The sequence below is a fragment of the Pecten maximus genome, chromosome 2 (assembly GCF_902652985.1).
Source record: "Pecten maximus chromosome 2, xPecMax1.1, whole genome shotgun sequence".
Lineage (NCBI taxonomy): Eukaryota > Metazoa > Mollusca > Bivalvia > Pectinida > Pectinidae > Pecten > Pecten maximus.
In genome coordinates, this window is record NC_047016.1 from 24,521,277 (window position 1) to 24,539,557 (window position 18,281).

Below are 18,281 nucleotides of genomic sequence, written 5' to 3' on the forward strand. Positions count from 1 at the left end.
ATGGCCTCCTTTCGGGAGTTGTTACATCTTGTATTGCAGCGTATCGTAGAATAGCAGAAATCACACGTCTGATTTTGATTAGATTGACAAGAATTATTATGCATGTACTCATTAAATCAATAGGATGTATTGGATGTAGGAGTGTTAATTGATATCCTTTGAATTCGAGTTATTTAATTATGACTTTGCCGAATGGGAAAAAATATCGAAATCCTAGTAGAACTTCACACAGCTGTTTATACATGTAGTTTGTTTCTTGTATTTCTTTGTGTTTTACTTCTGAGAATTCATATACAATTAAACGGCAATTAGTGTGTTTTCTTCTTTCTCGTTGGCTATATTTGTCTGGAGTCAGGACCTCGGCTGTTCACCCTTGGAATAACAGTCAGTTTATTTTTGAAGCACTAGCTTAAACAATTTACAACGGTAAGAACAAGGCATTATTATTTGCATTTCCCTTTTAGATTTGTCAGTATCCTTCCGATACCACGAACATGTAGAAACATCTAAAATTGATGCGATACACTCACCTTAACATCAATCTAAATGCTGAATGTGAATTTTATACTGTTAAGACATCCATGCTCTGGCCTATGTTTCATCAACGTTCCTTAAACTAACTTATTTTTTTCATAGAAAAAGGAACATTACTTCAATTCTGTAATGCTTTCGTACGGAAAATGTTAAGCTAAGGAATATTGATGAAACTGACTCCCGATGTTCATCCTGTATTATGAGTGTCATCTATGATTTTTAAACACAGATCGAAATGTCTTGTATGAAAGAGAATGTATCTCATAACTGGTATACGGCCCTGCTGTGATAACAATACGTAATGTTAACTTGTTAAGCGATCAATTGAAATAACACAATAAATCAATACGTATCTTTATGAAACCATTTATTGAAACATAACTTGATATAAATAAGAATTGTTACGTTTTAAACAAAACAAAAAAAAACACTTAACTAACTTTTAACTACATTAGAGTTATCTCCCTCCAGACGCAACCATTTCTGAGTATTTAGAAGATACAAGAATCATGTTATTGAACACACTCGGGCTATTGCTGATTACAATACGACTGCAAGAAAAAATATCGCATATATTTCCGGTGAGGATGGGTTGGTAATCTCAACCAGGTCAATAACATTGGATTTATCGCGACATGTTTGAGGATTATCATAAATTACTTTTTATAGTAATTATAACAATGGCGGCTAGGTACTAGTGGAGCCAAAGAGGAAAATACACCTAACTCCTAACGTCAGTAGATCGAATACACACCTGACGGCTTGACACAAGTATGGTTACAATGAAATTTTAACTGCCATGAAAATTCTCTGAATATCGTAAGGTATAGTGCGGAAAGGAAAGCACAGAAGTGATATGACACATATTCACAGGATATATAATAAGAATGCAAAATAAAGGTTTCTAAATCTACAATACCCCTACCACATTCTTAGTTTTGTCATTTACATTCAAAAACTATTTTCGTATGACTAAGCATCGCACGTGTGCACTACACACTGAAAAATATACAGCTCTCAAAGGTTCATTGTAATGGAAAAAAACTGGACGGTACGTATGAATGTGATCCCCTTCTTCTGTCCGCAGGCAGGATCACTAAAACACTGGCGCCTGCGTATTCTTAGCCGTCACACAAGAGGCGAAATGGTTCTTGCAGTATAGGGTCTTGGCTTCCTGTGCATAGTTGTTCAAACTGAAAAGAGGTGAAATACATGTTAAAAGGTCGATAATCTTTTGAAACTGAATGATATGTTTTTGATAACATAAAGACTTTATATAGTTATACACAATATGCTAAAATATCATATGCTTAATTTCTAGTACTTATACTGCATTAATGTATCGGAAATACAATGTAACTACGCTAATCAATTGCATAGCTCAAGTATCCGTGTCAACATTGACAAATTGAGTAAACTGACATAGTCATTGTACAAACTGTTTCAGATTCATTGTACGCCAATCTGTCTGTGCGAGGTGTAAGACACCATTGCAAACTGTACATTTTAGTTGCCATAAATCGTTTGTTAAAATCGAGCAACGGGGCACCCTGGGATGATACCGAGATGAGATTTATTTTCTTTCTCTACTTACTTCAGCTGCATTTTGCATTCACTGCATTTGAAGCAGAATTTGTGGAATGCAACTCCGCCAGCTTCGATCCTCTCGTTAGCATACACCGACTTTTGGCAAATGACACATTTCTCGCCACCACCACCCTGCAATATGTCATATTGTTATATTATTAAGGGGCATCTAAACAGCAAATCCAGTCAAAACATTGATATTTTACAGGCCTATAAATTCCTACTATGGTGCAATTTCACAGAAGTAACATGATGAACTTTTATAATGTATCATGGCAAACCGTCGGACTTCCTGTTGGCATGTAATTTGTTAAGCTGTTGGTAAATTACAACAAAACGTAAGAAAATGCATGTTTCAGGGGAACATAATTAACTCATTTGTATCCCATATATTACACAAACTTGCCATGTCGTTTTGCTCACAAGTGTCTAAAGCACAAACTAGGAGCATTGGTTTGACCAAATTTGACGTTATCATATGTATAAACGCTGTTTTTATTTGACCTTGAATTGCAAATGGCGGTCGTGAATGATATCACAAAAATATGGCATATTAGGAGGTATTGAAAATATCAAAAATGCTCTTATTAGACAATATAAAGAATTCTTGAAATGGCAAGAAGACTGCTTTTAGGAAAAAAATTTCAACCGTTGAGTTTGGGGTAAAATATGCCAATTTCTGAAAAAGGCCACAAACTCACCAGTTTAACAATTTGACTTTAAAAGGTCCTTCTTAATATGATGAGATATCTTAAAAGTACAATATAGGAGTATTGTTATTAACTGAAATGCCTCCCTTTAAGCCATATTTGTGTAATATTATTCACAGCCGCCATTTGCATTTCAAGGTCAAAACAAAATAAGTGTTTATACCTACATAAAGTAAAATCCGGTCAAATAAATGCTCCTACCCTGTGCTATAGACACTTGTGAACATACCAGCTTGGCTATTTTTCAGGTTTGGTCATTTTCGAGACTTAGAATTATTCCATGCTACATCTTACCACAAAGTTACTATATGGAAGAAACTGATAGCATCTACAGCAAATTATTGGTGATTGTAAGAAGCTGCATGTCCAAACAAACATTTTGGTATATAACATGACTATTTTTGTGCAAATCTTCAGATAATTATTCGTGTTTGAAATTCAACATAATTCTGCTATATAGATGACCCTTAAGAGAAGGGAAATGTTACGAATCTTACTATAATATGAATGGCGTTGCTTATATGAGCCAATCCTCATATGGTCATAATGTATATAGCTATCATTTCATGGCAATACAAATCATTAGATAGTGAGTTTTGTACTTTATAAGAGAAGGGATGACATGTTTCAACTGTGAACATAGATATGCATAGATATATAGTATATCGCTGTACTCTGTTTTTGAATATGCGTATGGACGTATGCATGTACATGAAAGTGTAGGTATTTCAGAGTGTAACTTCTACATGTATAATGTTGTTAATGTGAAAATTATTGATATTTGTTTGCTTCTGCCATGCGTATTATTAAGCATAAAGCACAGGGACGGGAGAAAACCAAATGTATTTATAGCAATGTTAGATGTTTTGGAAGTTAGGTCGATATTTGGGGAAAAGACAACTACCTATAGCATATAGCATGTATACAATATTGGACTTTACCTCATTCAATCCCTAATAAAGCTATAAATACAACAGGAATTGTCCAAATCCACATGTAACAAATTCCCAGCTAATAAGTGCATCACTATGAAATGGCCCTAGAGCATTTCTCTGATCACAAAAAGATTCTAGCTGTGCCACGAGTATTATATGCCCCATTACTTTCTAACCTTGCATGTCAAAATACTTCAGCCGCTGCATGTTTGTATTGCGTCATTAATATACACATGTTACAGAGATGTACGCGAGCATGACCCATCCCTGTTGTCTGCTATTGATGTACCGATACCACGGATAGCATCACGTAAATGTCTGCCAGAAATCCAAATTAATCGGAGTATTTTGGTCGGCTATATCATAAATGGACTATTCAGGATAGATATAAGTGAAGTAGAGATTCCATTATAACAATTCGTTTATTAACATTATATAACTGTAAAAGCTAGCATCATTTATTAGTGACAACACCTGCCGAAAAATGTATTCATATTTGATATATTTGTGGTTGCCAGCAACACTGTAATACAGAGCTATAATAATATTTGTTCTATCATTATAACCTTCATAATTCTTATATAACTCGTAAATAAAGATTCAACCACGGATACGAAATAATGGACAGACTTGGCAAATCGTATGGTTGATGTCAAAGGTGCTATTCTCTTGTGAGTGTTTTGTATCATTTGAGATTGCAGTCTGCTAAGCTCTCCTTGTCTGCTCCGAGGTGTGCCATTATTTTGCTTATCACGTCTACATTCCTACGAAAAGTTGTATTGGTTCAGCCAATTCAAACGTACTGCAGGTCTTTTGTCTTTTAAAAACAAACACAGAATACCAACATGCAAATGAAGAAAAAAAATCTATATATATAAACAATCTGAAATCATGAGCTCAGTTTGATTTTCGCCACATCCCATTTCTATAATATGGCCACTATCATTACTTGTTAGCTGTATTATTATCCAAAAATAAGAGTTGCTGCTCATGTTTGTCTCTTTTGTACAATTACTAATTAATTGTCGATCAGCGTTGTACAATTACTAATTAATTGTCGATCAGCGTTGTACAATTACTAGTAAATTGTCGATCAGCGTTGTACAATTACTAGTAAATTGTCGATCAGCGTTGTACAATTACTAATTAATTGTCGATCAGCGTTGTACAATTACTAATTAATTGTCGATCAGCGTTGTACAATTACTAGTAAATTGTCGATCAGCGTTGTACAATTACTAGTAAATTGTCGATCAGCGTTGTACAATGATTGGGTAAATTGTCAAGTGGGCGTTAAAGGAGCAATACAAATCTGGGGACGTAAAATAAAATGTTTAGTGTTACTTAATACAGATCTGTACAAATCAAAACAAATTATATTGCTATTTAATACAAATCAAAACAAATTCTATTGCTATTTAATACAAATCAAAACAAATTATAGTGCTATTTAATACAAATCAAAACAAATTATAGTGCTATTTAATATAAAGATGAGAGCGAAAAAAATAATTATATTAAAAGCTGAGGACGAAAAATTAAATTTTAAGTGCTATTTAATACAAATCAAAACAAATTCTATTGCTATTTCATACAAAGATGAGAGCGAAAAAATTAATTCTATACAAAGCTGAGGACGACAAAACTAAATTCTATATCAATGTACCAGACGATAGCCGTTTCTACTGCATAGATATGCCATCGTGTAAGACAAAACGCCTGATGAAGAAACTTTAATTCATAAGATTGCTCCTGGTAAAGTGGAACACACCCAGAAAGACTTCTACATAATTGTAAAAGTAGCCACTAGATGGGCCCCGAATAGTTATAATTTGGCAGACATCGAATGAAAGGTTGTGTTCATGATAGCACCAAAGCAGTTTTGCGTAATGACTTTGCCGTGTGGGTGCCGCGAACAAAACTGACGGTTTACTTGGGGCCTGGTGGAAAAGCTGTCCTATACAGAAAGACGAAAAGAAGAAAAATAGACAGTATTTTCGGAAAGATTAAGAAAAATAGATAGCTATTTCAATAATTTAAACAAATTAAAAATTTCACTATCAGTGTGCAAGTTGCATTTTGACCATTTTTATAACGTGAAGTATTAATTCACTTTATTTTAAAATACCTAATTATGCCACCGGGAAGTTGAACGGTTAAAAGCTCATAAACTCATCGATACTGTGTATAACAACTCTATACATGTATGTAATTTATAGCATAATTCAAAAATTGTCGTTTATCAACGTAATATGTGATTGCTAGAAACTCAAAATGGTATACACCTGCCAATGCCTAGGTTTTTGATTGACCAATCTACTGTCTCTATAAACACTTGAAAATTATTTTATACTTTCGATCATTTCGATGCGTATATGTTGCACCAAATAAGGAATAAGCCTATCAAAGAATGATGGCCGAACAGCTTATTGCCAAAGTAACATTTTTATAACTTGAAACATTGATTTATGCTAAAAGAAATTCAATGAAAATGTCGTCCTATCCTAATAAGGGTGGACCAACTACTTTACTAACAGTGTATAGTTCGCAGTTTCTACCGGGCCTACAATGCTGGCACTCAATAATGTATTAGTTCAGTCTGCAGGAAAACACAGCGTGCCTGTATCAGTTTTCACTGTGTGAGGAGCAAACGTCAGAGAGAGGGTCTTCACCTCATTGATAACCAGACAGACAACATTATCACCGATAGCATCAAAGTACGGACAACACGTAGCATTAGAAAGTTCCGACCAGTTATGGCGGGTGCTGTAAATAAACAGGAAAAAATAGTTCTTCCTGTATTTCAGGGATAACCTGATCATCATTTAACATTACCTCCTACACATATATTTTTCCTCCAACCCAGCCTGACACTAATCCTGGGTGCGGTGCAGCATTAGAGTTCTGCGGGCGGTATATTTCTGGCGTTTGTAGCTATAATGGTTATCTTACATCAGGATGTTACTAGAGTGTTTACATGAAAGTTTATTGCTTAGTACAAGGGTACACGCATACTTTTGTTCACAAATTAATCTATTCCTTTATTTATACTTTGATTTTGTTCTTTAACGACGGTTAACATTTGTATAAGTGAAATGCCTGATTGGAAACTGACCCCATATTATCCTCTCTAATAGCATCACTTTTTATTTGAGATCCTCTCATGGCAGACTTTAACAAGCATTTGTGAAAAAAAAATCTGTGTGTTTTGAAAATTACCCAAAAGATGTTTAAAACGTATACAATTCATACTGCATTGTACATGTAAATGACTCTATCTAAATGGACTTTGAAAGTAGCATTGTTCAGTTGCAACATGCGTAATGTCCTAAGTTTAGAGCACGTTTCCCGATTAAAAAAAACAGCATTTGCTCATGATGACCAGATAACAGTACCTCGTACAGTGCTATTACCATATGACTCCTAAAATGACACATAACAAAATTACACCTCTCAATATTGACTGTATTCTGATTCTGTCACAAATAAGGAATACCAACGAGTTTAATCAATGCTTGCAGCGTAATCATAGCTAACACATTATCTAAGTTCATGTGTTCTGAGTAAACGTATGTTTGTTACCAAAGATAGCATAACTAAAAATAGCACCTCATATGTGCAAAGTGCACATGTGCCAGCTTCGGTTGTCTTGAATGACAGAAGCCTAGCATTGGTATTTCAGAATGTATCTACTCCTTTTCAAACGGACATACATGGAAAGCAACGATTTTTAGTATAAAACTTCCAAAAAGGTATTGTAAAACTACTGAAACATGCATACGTTAATGAAACATCCAGAGGTCTGGCTTACAGGAAGCAAATTATGAGGGAAATATAGATATTTTGATTTAAGCTTGATAACTAGGTCAAGAGGCTCCTGGCCGTGTAAACACGTGTTCCCTGTAGTAGTACAGGAATTCTCACTTATCACCCTGTATAATTATTAATAGGGGCGCACTTACTTTAACGAGACTAAACACACAGCATTCAGATGATATGAAACACATTCCTATGTATATATACAGACGCTGATTATTATAGTAACTCTGTGTACAAAGATGGTTAGTGTGTGTATTATCTAGTTTGAATGTTTCAAACGATTATATAGATACTTTGTTGTTATAATGTGTATGGGCTAAGGTGAATATATCATCCTCGCAACAATTCCATTTTTGTAATATTTCATAACAGCATAAGGGCTTACTAGATCATACTATCAATGTATACACGGTTAGTATTCTATAAATATGTATAGTACACATTATGTTACAGTCATGCAGTTAGTATATAGTTATAACGTGTATGGGATAATGTTAATGCTTTTATCCACATAACAATACTTTCTCTGTGATATTTCATAAAACCTTTAGAGCTTTGGTACGATATAACAATCAAACAATCATTACATAGGAATATACCAATACAACGTAACGTATGCTATGTTTATACATAAAGCCGTTACAATAACGACATTTCCTATCATACACATCCGCATAACATAAGGTGGATAACATTACGATTATACACCAATCGCAGCCCCATTTAACTACCTAATTATAAAACCGTATCATATCAGAAGGATCCTTTTCAGTTAATGCATTTATCTTGCTTGTCAGGAAAGAAACTATACCGAGGTTATTAGTATGCAAAAAAATTAAAATCAAATGGAGATTACGTCTACAGAATGATGGACGACTCAGTGAAACAAGTTCGTACAGAGTTCATCAAGGTCACATTGAAATATAACTGTCTATACTGTAATGCTTATTTGATATGGATACGTTATCGCGTGGTTACCGTGAACTGTACATCATTTCCACAAAAGCACTGATATCAGTCTTTCATAATAAACCATTATTGATCAACGATGAAAATCATAATTTACTACACAGTGACATACTTCATGCACATCTCGCCTAATTAGTAACAGGTGACATGATATACTTACGAATTTAGGAGGCATGTTTGTAGTGTGATTTAGGCTGTAATTTGGACGAAAGCTGTTGTGAGAATGAACTTTTCACACGACTCTATAGATTTGATGCTGTAAAGTGTCGTGTGCAAAAGAGGGGGAGTCTTACTTACACATATGTCTGTTTTGGTCTTATAACATGTACTCTCACGTGCGTGATGCGATAATCAAACTTAAATGAAATGTTATATTCGAACTATTTGAATAAAATACAACAAAACTAATGTAACGACGGAAATGCTTAAGTATTACTGAGGAGGCGACTGTGTTGGTTATAAATAGATGTGGTGTTAGCTGAGGGCAAGTCGAGATAATGAGACTGTTTGTTTTTGTAGTACATCACTGACGTACGCTTATATCTCAAGTGGGGGGAACGTAACACAAAAGAGTGACCAAAACAGGGAAAGATCATAGCATCAACGTGTACACAAAACCGGGAACCAACAAAACGCCAGAGTGTTTAGAAAACCGATGAACATCAGAGCACCAATGAGTAACAGTGTTAAAAACCCAGGATATAAAAACACAAGTATGTAAACAAAACTAGGAAACAACAGATCACCAATGTGTAACAGAACCTCCGGTAAATAACATAACGCCACCGTGTAAAACAACAGCATATAACTGAGAACACGTTAGTGTAAACAAAACCGGTAAACAACAGGACTCCAAAGTGTCAAAAAAATACCGAGAGGGTAGGGTGGTGGTTGCAACAAGACACACAGAATACAACAGTGTAAATACTTGAAATATTGCAAGCAAACAACAAAAATCTACAGCTAACGAATATACTATTTTGTAACAAATGGCTTTGCGGCATCAGAGAGGTGGCTACGTACATATCACAAACCCACAATACTTGTTGTTGAAGTTGAAAATCTACATTCTATTCATGCATTCCAGACATTTTTACTATGAGTTATCAGTTTTATTTCATATTCAAATCCTTGGCGTGTATAATACTCGTAATTATTAAGGCTGGCGTTTAACACCTCTTTGATAACTTGTATGTTCCAATTCGAAGTTGTTTGAAAGATGAAAAAGGTATGCATAAAACAAAAAAACAGCATGTTGACTATGAATGCACTAGAAACGATGAAATTAGTTTGTCGATAATTATATAAATGCATTAGTAATAGCACTTTAAACATAAGTTTTCATTTCACTGAAATGTCGGACACTTCACTCTTAAAAATACAAGCAAAACTGTCGTAAAGTAATAATTTTATTGTAGGTCATAAAACATGATCAACGATTACGTTTACATATATAGGAAGGTTTAACATCTTCCGTTCCATGCAATTGAGTTAATGATTCAAACAACAGGGATAAATTAAGGACCTTACACCACAAAGTATAATTGCTTGCGTTGTACACTTTTCAACTTTCACCATGATCCAAGGTATACATATACGTGCCAATCTTTTTTTCAGCGATTCTCATCATAAAAAAAACATACTGAAATATGAAATGGCCAGTCACATGGGTATGTATGATAACAATTCATCAATCTAACAGTATCATCACCCGTGTTATAATATAATAAACAATAGTTATCACAGAGAACGTATCGTACGTTTGTGTTTGGCAATTACATGAATACATTTCGTAAGAAACTGCGTGTTTTGTTCTTGTCTAGTGTAACTTTTTAAGGTACAGTATCTTTCTTTAAAAACAAAAATTAATGACAGTATATGACGAGAAAAAGGTCTCACTTTGGCAATATATTTCGACCCCATTTCAAGCTTTTTATAAATTTTGTCCTAAAGATGATCAGTTTAATGGTATACATATGTAGAAAATAAATCATCACCGAGCGGTAAAATTATATTCAAAGGTTACAATACACCGTTTTATGCTAATGTTTCAGGATGCTATATAAAGCGGTGCGAGATATCGTAAAGTGACAATTTATGTTGTACGCAAGTACATGGGGTCGTCCATATTCGACAGATAGTAACTCCGCTAAATGATAAATGTATATATCTCAACAGAAGATACCAGGGACAATTACAACATGAGCCCGCTCGACTTTTATTGATCCCTCTGTCTGGTACGTTTATGTATGAATTACGTAAAACCGTGAGTGTATCCTGTTAATGACGTAGTTTGATTTATTGGTGTACTTGTCAAAAATCACGATGTGGAACAAAATACATGTATGTTTTATTGCTTCGTTGCACTGTGTTTATGGGTACCGATAAAGTATTTCATTTTAACTTGAGTTTATACACTTTCGGATACATTATTCTTTTGTTATATGCTGTAAAACATTCCACTGAAACAATAAACATATAAGAATTTTGGCAAAGATATATAGAATAAGTATATTTTCATAAGGCATTTTTCCGGTTCTTAATATGAACGCATTGATGTAGGATAACAGTAAACTACAGATATCATTGATATACCAAGCAATTTTTATTGTTATCAGATCATTTTCAAATCTAATTAACTAAATTAGCAATAAATTTACAAGCATTAGAAACAATTCTGATTTTGACAGAATGTAAAGGACGAAACAATTAGCACCTCATTTGTTCTGGGCATGAAAGTGTTAAGGTCTAAATGTTTAATGTTAACAATATCAATGCATACGCTATATAATCAACATGCATCAATCCTGCTTGTAACACGCTCGAAGTTCTCATTATCCTCGGACAGGATACAGCCAAAAATAATTCCTTCACTGGTTTGATATTTAGATAATAAACAAATACAAAACACATGCATAACGACTGTTTAAAACAGTCAGGTTTTAGGTTCTTATAATTTATTAAGTTTCATTAACTATATAAATTTTGTAAAAAGAAATAATTAAGTAAAACAATAAAAAGGAAAGACATTAAAATTCTTGTAAAAGTGAATAGATATTTAAGAAAGTATTACATGTATTAAATATTATTATTACGATATATATCCTTAACAAATTAACAGACTTGATCATTCCGATTAATTTACTTATTTGTCCCACAGTATATCACTTCTCCTATATAATTGTATAACATACTGTTGACCAGCCACATGAGGCACGCTTCAGTTCTGAAAAAGGGTGGTACGAGAACGTATCATAACAGGATACGGGGTCATTTTCCATCCACCACCCTTGACTAAAGGCATATTGTACCTATGCAGCAGAGCATTTTCTGCGTTGTTAACATCCATACCGGGTCCGTATGGCTTCGTGGACGTACATCGCGAACCCGAAGACCCACCAGCACTGCATAAGTCATCAGAGTCATCGTCAGATGAGTCGGAAATATCTGACGATACTCCACGAAACCGGACACTGTCAGTCAACCATTCAAACTGATCTGTGCCTTTGACTTTGGCCTGTTCCAGTAGATGTTTCATTCGCCGTTGTTCATAAAGATGAGCGCGAGTAGACTGGGCAACGAGGGGAGTAGACTGGGCAACGAGGGGACCAGAAGCGTCTGGGCTTTCTTTCGGAGGATCCTTGAAGAATCGAATCCTGGGTGGTTTTGGTTTTACCTTTTCTGGTCGTTTGTTCACCGCTCGGAGAAGTTCGAGTCTCTCACACCAGGTGAGCCCTGCAGCATCAGGTGGAAAATCAGGCTCGATCTGGTGACAGAGGAAATACAGAGGATGAGAAACAAATATATGAATACTGCTAAGTATATCTACTCTGTATTTCATTGTGGTCTCTTTATGTAGTAAAAACAGAAAAAACGCAATGCTAAATAAGAGAGATAATTATATTTTATATGAGAATTAGATGTATATATTCACACAAAAATGCACTGCAGTTGCTTAAGTAGCATAACATGTCAAAACGCACGCAAACCAGAACACACATCAACACATAAAGAGCATATAAATTTGAAAAAAAGACATCTAGGAAAAACGAAATTACAAACCTGAAATGTTATATATATGATAAACTGGTCAAATAATCAAAATCATCTTGAAAAGGATTCAATACACAGAATTAGTGAAAGTATCAAGAAAAGAAAACAATTTAATAACATATCCATAAATATATATATAATAAAACCCCTTAAACATAAACATAATGATCTTCTTGGTGATTCACCAATATCTTTCAAATGATCCATTAAATGTTTATCAACTTTTGATAAGGATATACCCACTACATGTATATGAATTTTCAACTACTAGCCAAAGCCGATACAAAATGTGGCCTAAATGAGTATTACATGAAACTCTTTATTGTAATTTGCGCCAGAGGATGAAAAAAACATTAAGTATGTGGTTGTACGATGCGCAAAATGATGAAGCAATATATGGATCAACTGACTATGTTGTGTAAGAAGGGATACATGGTGACTGTATACCGAGTGAGAGGATGGCAATGCACGTGTATGTATGATGGACACATATACATATTGTAGTAAAGTGACAGCACGCTTTGCCATAAGATATAAATTGAAGTAAAACGTGACAGTATGCTAGTGATAGTATATACAAAAGGATGAATCTGATGTAATAACTAACAAACATTGTGATATGTACATTATCGTATCATATTTAAATACACACACAAAAATATTATTGAAACGCGAAGAACTCTATGCAACCAAAAATCTTTGCGTGTCAATAATATTTTTTTTGTATTTATTGACTTGCATTTCGTCATTTTTTAAAAATATTTTCTATATATACATATAATTAGTCATGCAATAATAATGACAGTACAGACAAGTAAATTGTAAATAAATTTACTTGTCTGTACTGTCGTTATTTATACATGATCAATTATTTATTTCCAGTAATACGCATCTCATATGAAAATATTATGACACAGAACCACAAAAACAACGTATTGAGCCAAGTTTCTAACGACAGATAGAAATAAGGTAAAATTACAATTATAGAAGTTAAGAATATAGGACAGGTGTAAACATGCAAATAACATACATGTACATATCCGGTTTTTACCTCATATTCAAGATAATAAATTCAAAAGTCTCGAATGCATTATCGGGGATTAGGTGACAGTAACTTTCATCCTCACGAGACATTAACTCGAATATGTATACAGATATCAGTTTCAGTAGTATTCTATAATAAAATAGCAACATGGGAAAAGACCACGTCCAAGCCTTGATAACACATACTGAATATGACCAGAAAGGGAGAACGATAAAATAAGCTTCATGCTGCAATGTTGGAAATGACAATTACTTGGGGAATGTGTGTTATATAACAGGACAGTTTAGAGAAAGCTGCGACAGGATATAAAACGAATGGGATCATGTGGAATAATACCTTGATGATTCAATATAATAAATGATCATTTCTTGAGAGGGTCGTAGCGAGCTGCAAGGCTCACATAAGCTCTTCCTGCTGAATCAAACCACATCTGAAAAGCAGGCATCATGAAGGTAAATAAAACACACAAACATATTAAGAAACAAATCATCTAAACACAGCAAACATGAAAACAAAATATAAATTGTATGATTACTTATGTGGATATATGTTTGCGCGTATTAAAAACAATTCCAGTTTCAATACCGTAAAAGTATAAACATGATTGGATTTTATCATTATTACAAATCGTATCTGTATTTAAAGAACAATCAGATATTTCTTTAAGGATATACTGCACTATCTAAAATACAAAAGATCGCTAGCTATAATGTATAACTAAAGTTGTTAAATTGAACAAACTACCATGGGTTCGATTCGAAAGCGTCTACATAGTCAATGATATCATTCAGCTATAATAAAGAGATGCATTCCGTCGAAAATCATAAATGGATTATCCGTAGGCGTTTACAAAATATTCTCGTACAATATTTTAGCAATGCTTACGGCGTAAATGACAACCCAAAACAGCAATATTAGTATATTACATTAATACCATGCTGTGATAAAATTAAAAAAAATGTATAAAAATGTTATGACAGGTGAAATGAAAATTCAAGACGGAACATAGCTCGGCATACATTAATTAATTATGCAAAGGATAGAACTTATTATTAAAAATCTGAGACAAAATAAAATCAACCAAGGGATTAAACCATCATCACTAACGTCATTACCCGAAAACCTCATAAAACTGCCATAGTCATTACCCTAGAACCTCATTAAACTATCCTAGTTATTATCCTAAAAGTTCAACTAATTTTGTTATTAACCCAAACCATCATTAAACTTTCATATTCATTACCCTAGGACCTCATGAAAATTTCAGAGTCATTACCCCCGAACCTCATTAAACTGTCATCCATTCCCTAGAATCTCATTAAGCTTTCATTATTATTAACCTAAAACCTTATGAAACTGTCATGAATATCCTAGAACCTTATTAAACATTCAGTCCTTGCCCAAGAACCTCATTAAAACTGCATTCATTATCCTAGAACCGCGTTAAACTTTCAGTCATTGCCCCAGAACCTCATTAAGTTACCTCATTAAGCTTTCGTGGTTATTATCCTATAACTTCATTAAACTTTCATAGTTGATATCCTATAACCTCATTAAACTTTCGCAGTTATTATCCTTTAACATCATTAAACTTTCGTTTCGTAGTTATTATTTTATAACCGCATTAAACTTTCGTAGTTATTATCCTAGAACCTCATTAAACTTTCATAGTCATTACCCTAGAGCCTCATAAAACTTTCACAGGTAATCACACGTAACAGGGTCAAACGTACGTAAATAGGAGAAGTCCGTTTATCGTTAAGATACGTGATGTAACGTGTTTGCGATAAACTAAAGTGCATCTAAAACTGCAAATGATGCAATCATAACCTTGTATATTAATATCATATTTATTATCAAAGTCACTCGTGTTTGCAAAGCAAGTTGGTGCCAATGGACAATATATTATTCCATTGTTACAAGAACAAAAATAAATGTAAAGGCAGTTATGGGTTTACTCTTAACTCTTTCAGTCCTCATTTTTGTTGTATCCATCTGCACGCATGATATATACTAAAGAACCGTAGATTGATAAACATGTCTATTGGAACGCAATTATCTGCATAATTAAAAACCTAAAAGCTTGGACCTTTGGTCGATGTGGCGCTTTGTGAAACTAAAATGATGTATGTCTTACTGATATTCACATACATGTAACCATCAAGCCGATACCATCATTTTGGTAGCAAACCAAGATGACAGTCACCTTGACCTCAAATATGATTTCTTAAGGCTTTGGTCACATTCCTACCACTTAATGTCTCGTTTTCTTTCGGCCAATGCTGCTTTCAAATATAAAATATTTGATTAGAGCCACGAAATTTGATCATGGTCTTAGGTCAAGAGAACTTCTTGCGAAAAATGGAATTGATAAAGGAGGTTAGTCCCGACATAACTGGGTCAATCAAGCATAAAAGGTTCTGATCCAACATCACATTCATACGCTATGCACTACAACCCTGGATACAGTCAAGGCAGTCTGGTTGAAACACTACTTGCGATTCTTATTCGGGATGTGAACGCCGACGAGTAAAAGGATACTATTGTGCTCCTCAACTCACTCAATATATTTATAATCAACAGTTGCATTAGTTAGTGAATGGAAAATAAAAAACAAGGTGCGTGTGACTTTTAATGAGTGATTAGGTCATTTTGTGGATCGCTTGTGCATCGGAAACACACAATATACCCCATGTCTCGGTGTTGGAGTGTCAGAGTTGCCCTCATGAAGTGTTACGTTATTTCCACTGCAGTTGCTTTCTCTCAGAATATATTCAGCTACTCTCTTCATGCTTTCGCTACTCTCGATCGTGGAAGCGTCCACGGCATTTCCATGAGTAGACTCCTTCTGATATTCTTCCGGTTCTTCTGTCCAGTAATTTAATCCCGAATTAGTAGTCTCTCCTTGAAGGCTCTCAGTCACTTCGCTCCTATCTGACCGTACCACTCTGGCAGAATATGCGTGTCTATTAGTGGATGCATTTTCGGATTTCCGCAAGGCACTAGCACGTGTTTTTTTTCCTTTGATGTATCCGGCAAATCTACTCCTCAAATTTTTTGTACAAAACAATTTACTTGTTTTTTCGTAAGAGGCGCTTGATGCTTTTCTTTCTGAAGTAACATTTTCGCTGTGGCTTTTTGTAGGAGCTGCTTCCTTTTTAAACTTCGCTTGATCACCGAGATTGATATCAGTGGCAACTAGCATACCATTCTTCGGTTTGATGACAGGGAAATCCACCTTTCCCGCTTCTGTATTTAATACTAGTTTCATCTTTGACCTGTAGTCACCATTTGGATCTATTACCTTGGCATAGCCTTTAAACGGAGAGGAAATCATTGTTTCTCGTTGATTGTCCCTTCGTTGCCCAGGCGAGGAAATAGCGGGATTCCAAAGAATGGGCTTTCCTGTATTCAGTATAATTGGCTGTGCGTCAATAACTGCTTCCGTGGGAAACAGATGAAATGTGCAAGACGGTTCTAGTCTTTCGTTTAGCCGCACCTTCATTTCTGCTCCAAGACACGTTGTTGAAAGTCTACTTAAGCTAATATCACTCTTGCAGTCCATGTTGTCAGGCGAGAAGGCCACATTTGGGGACATGGGGTATTCGTAGTAATAACCCTGGCAATTGTGAAGATAACAACGATGCTGATTATATCTATTACAATTTACCTGCAAACATTATTTAGTATATCATTCAATAAGTATACCTATATATATCTTTTTGAAGTTATTACTAAAAACGCTATTGCTTCAAAAATAAGTATACTACCTTAACCATGATAAAACGCAAAACGATATATGCTTAAGATAATATTATAAAGATGTTCTTAACACCGAAATTTAAAGACTCTTGAACATTTTTACAATTAGTCCACCAATGAATTAAACCTTATCATAACGTCAATCCAAATGAGTCCTAGGAGTATAATCTTATCAAATCACCCAAATTATATTACAGCAAATAAAATACCGGTTTTCCAAAGATTAAAAGAAGCTACCCTGTAACCCATTAAACAATCCTTCACCATTGCGAAAAATAAGTAAAATCAGTTTCTAACTAGCACTTGACGTTTCAGGCGAGCAGTGATGATCGGATTCTGAAAATTTAGAATGAGGAAATCTGTCATTTTGCAAAATTAAAAGGAAGACTCGATTTCAGATGGCTTTTCTTGTCGAAAAGAATATAAACAACAGAAGTATGTTTCATATAAATAGCCAGAAATTACATTATTAAATATTATGTCATCATAAGCATTGTTCATTACTACTTAGCATGCAGGTAATGCAACATAACATGTAATACTATTTGGAAACATAATCAAATGATTACTATTTTTCTTGCATTATTCCTGAACGTTTTCTATCAACGGGAGCATAAATGGGTCATGACATACATATTACATGTTTATCATAACATGAATTGGTGTAATTAAACAATGCTCTGTACCTATATGGTGTTAACAGAAAACAAGGAGCATGCATTTCTTTGATTTTTAAAAGCAATCAAAGTATAACTACAGATGGAGAAAGCTCAATAGAAGCAAACACAGACCACACCTATGCAAAAGAGCAATCCCTAAGGAATAAAGAGATATTTGACAGAGAAAAAAAAAACAAAAACAAAAACA

General features: G+C 34.3%; 2 protein-coding genes across 3 annotated transcripts in view; both read right to left on the reverse strand.

The window, feature by feature from the left end:
• Positions 1-884: 884 nt before the first annotated feature.
• On the reverse strand, positions 885-8,832 carry LOC117321588 (LIM domain-containing protein WLIM2b-like). Its single transcript, XM_033876054.1, has 3 exons — positions 8,715-8,832; positions 2,129-2,253; positions 885-1,727 (listed from the first exon to the last, which is right to left on the reverse strand). The coding sequence occupies exons 1-3, from the start codon at positions 8,727-8,729 to the stop codon at positions 1,631-1,633; spliced, it is 237 nt and encodes a 78-aa protein (XP_033731945.1). The 5' UTR covers positions 8,730-8,832; the 3' UTR covers positions 885-1,630.
• A 1,118-nt stretch (positions 8,833-9,950) lies between these two features.
• LOC117321589 overlaps positions 9,951-18,281 on the reverse strand; it is a 29,140-nt gene continuing 20,809 nt past the window's right edge. For both annotated transcript variants that reach the window (XM_033876056.1, XM_033876055.1), the window contains 3 exons: positions 16,342-17,271; positions 13,989-14,082; positions 9,951-12,320 (listed from right to left, as the gene is read on the reverse strand). In XM_033876056.1, the coding sequence (XP_033731947.1) occupies positions 14,014-14,082; positions 16,342-17,271 (999 nt within the window). In that variant the 3' untranslated portion in view covers positions 9,951-12,320; positions 13,989-14,013. The remainder of the gene's footprint in view (positions 12,321-13,988; positions 14,083-16,341; positions 17,272-18,281) is intronic.

What these genes read in the sequence shown, in the direction of transcription:
- LOC117321588 (XM_033876054.1), bottom strand. An exon ending in GAATGCAAAATGCAGCTGAA is followed by an intron (nt 1,728 to 2,128) that starts GTAAGTAGAGAA and finishes ACCTCTTTTCAG; the next exon opens with TTTGAACAACTATGCACAGG.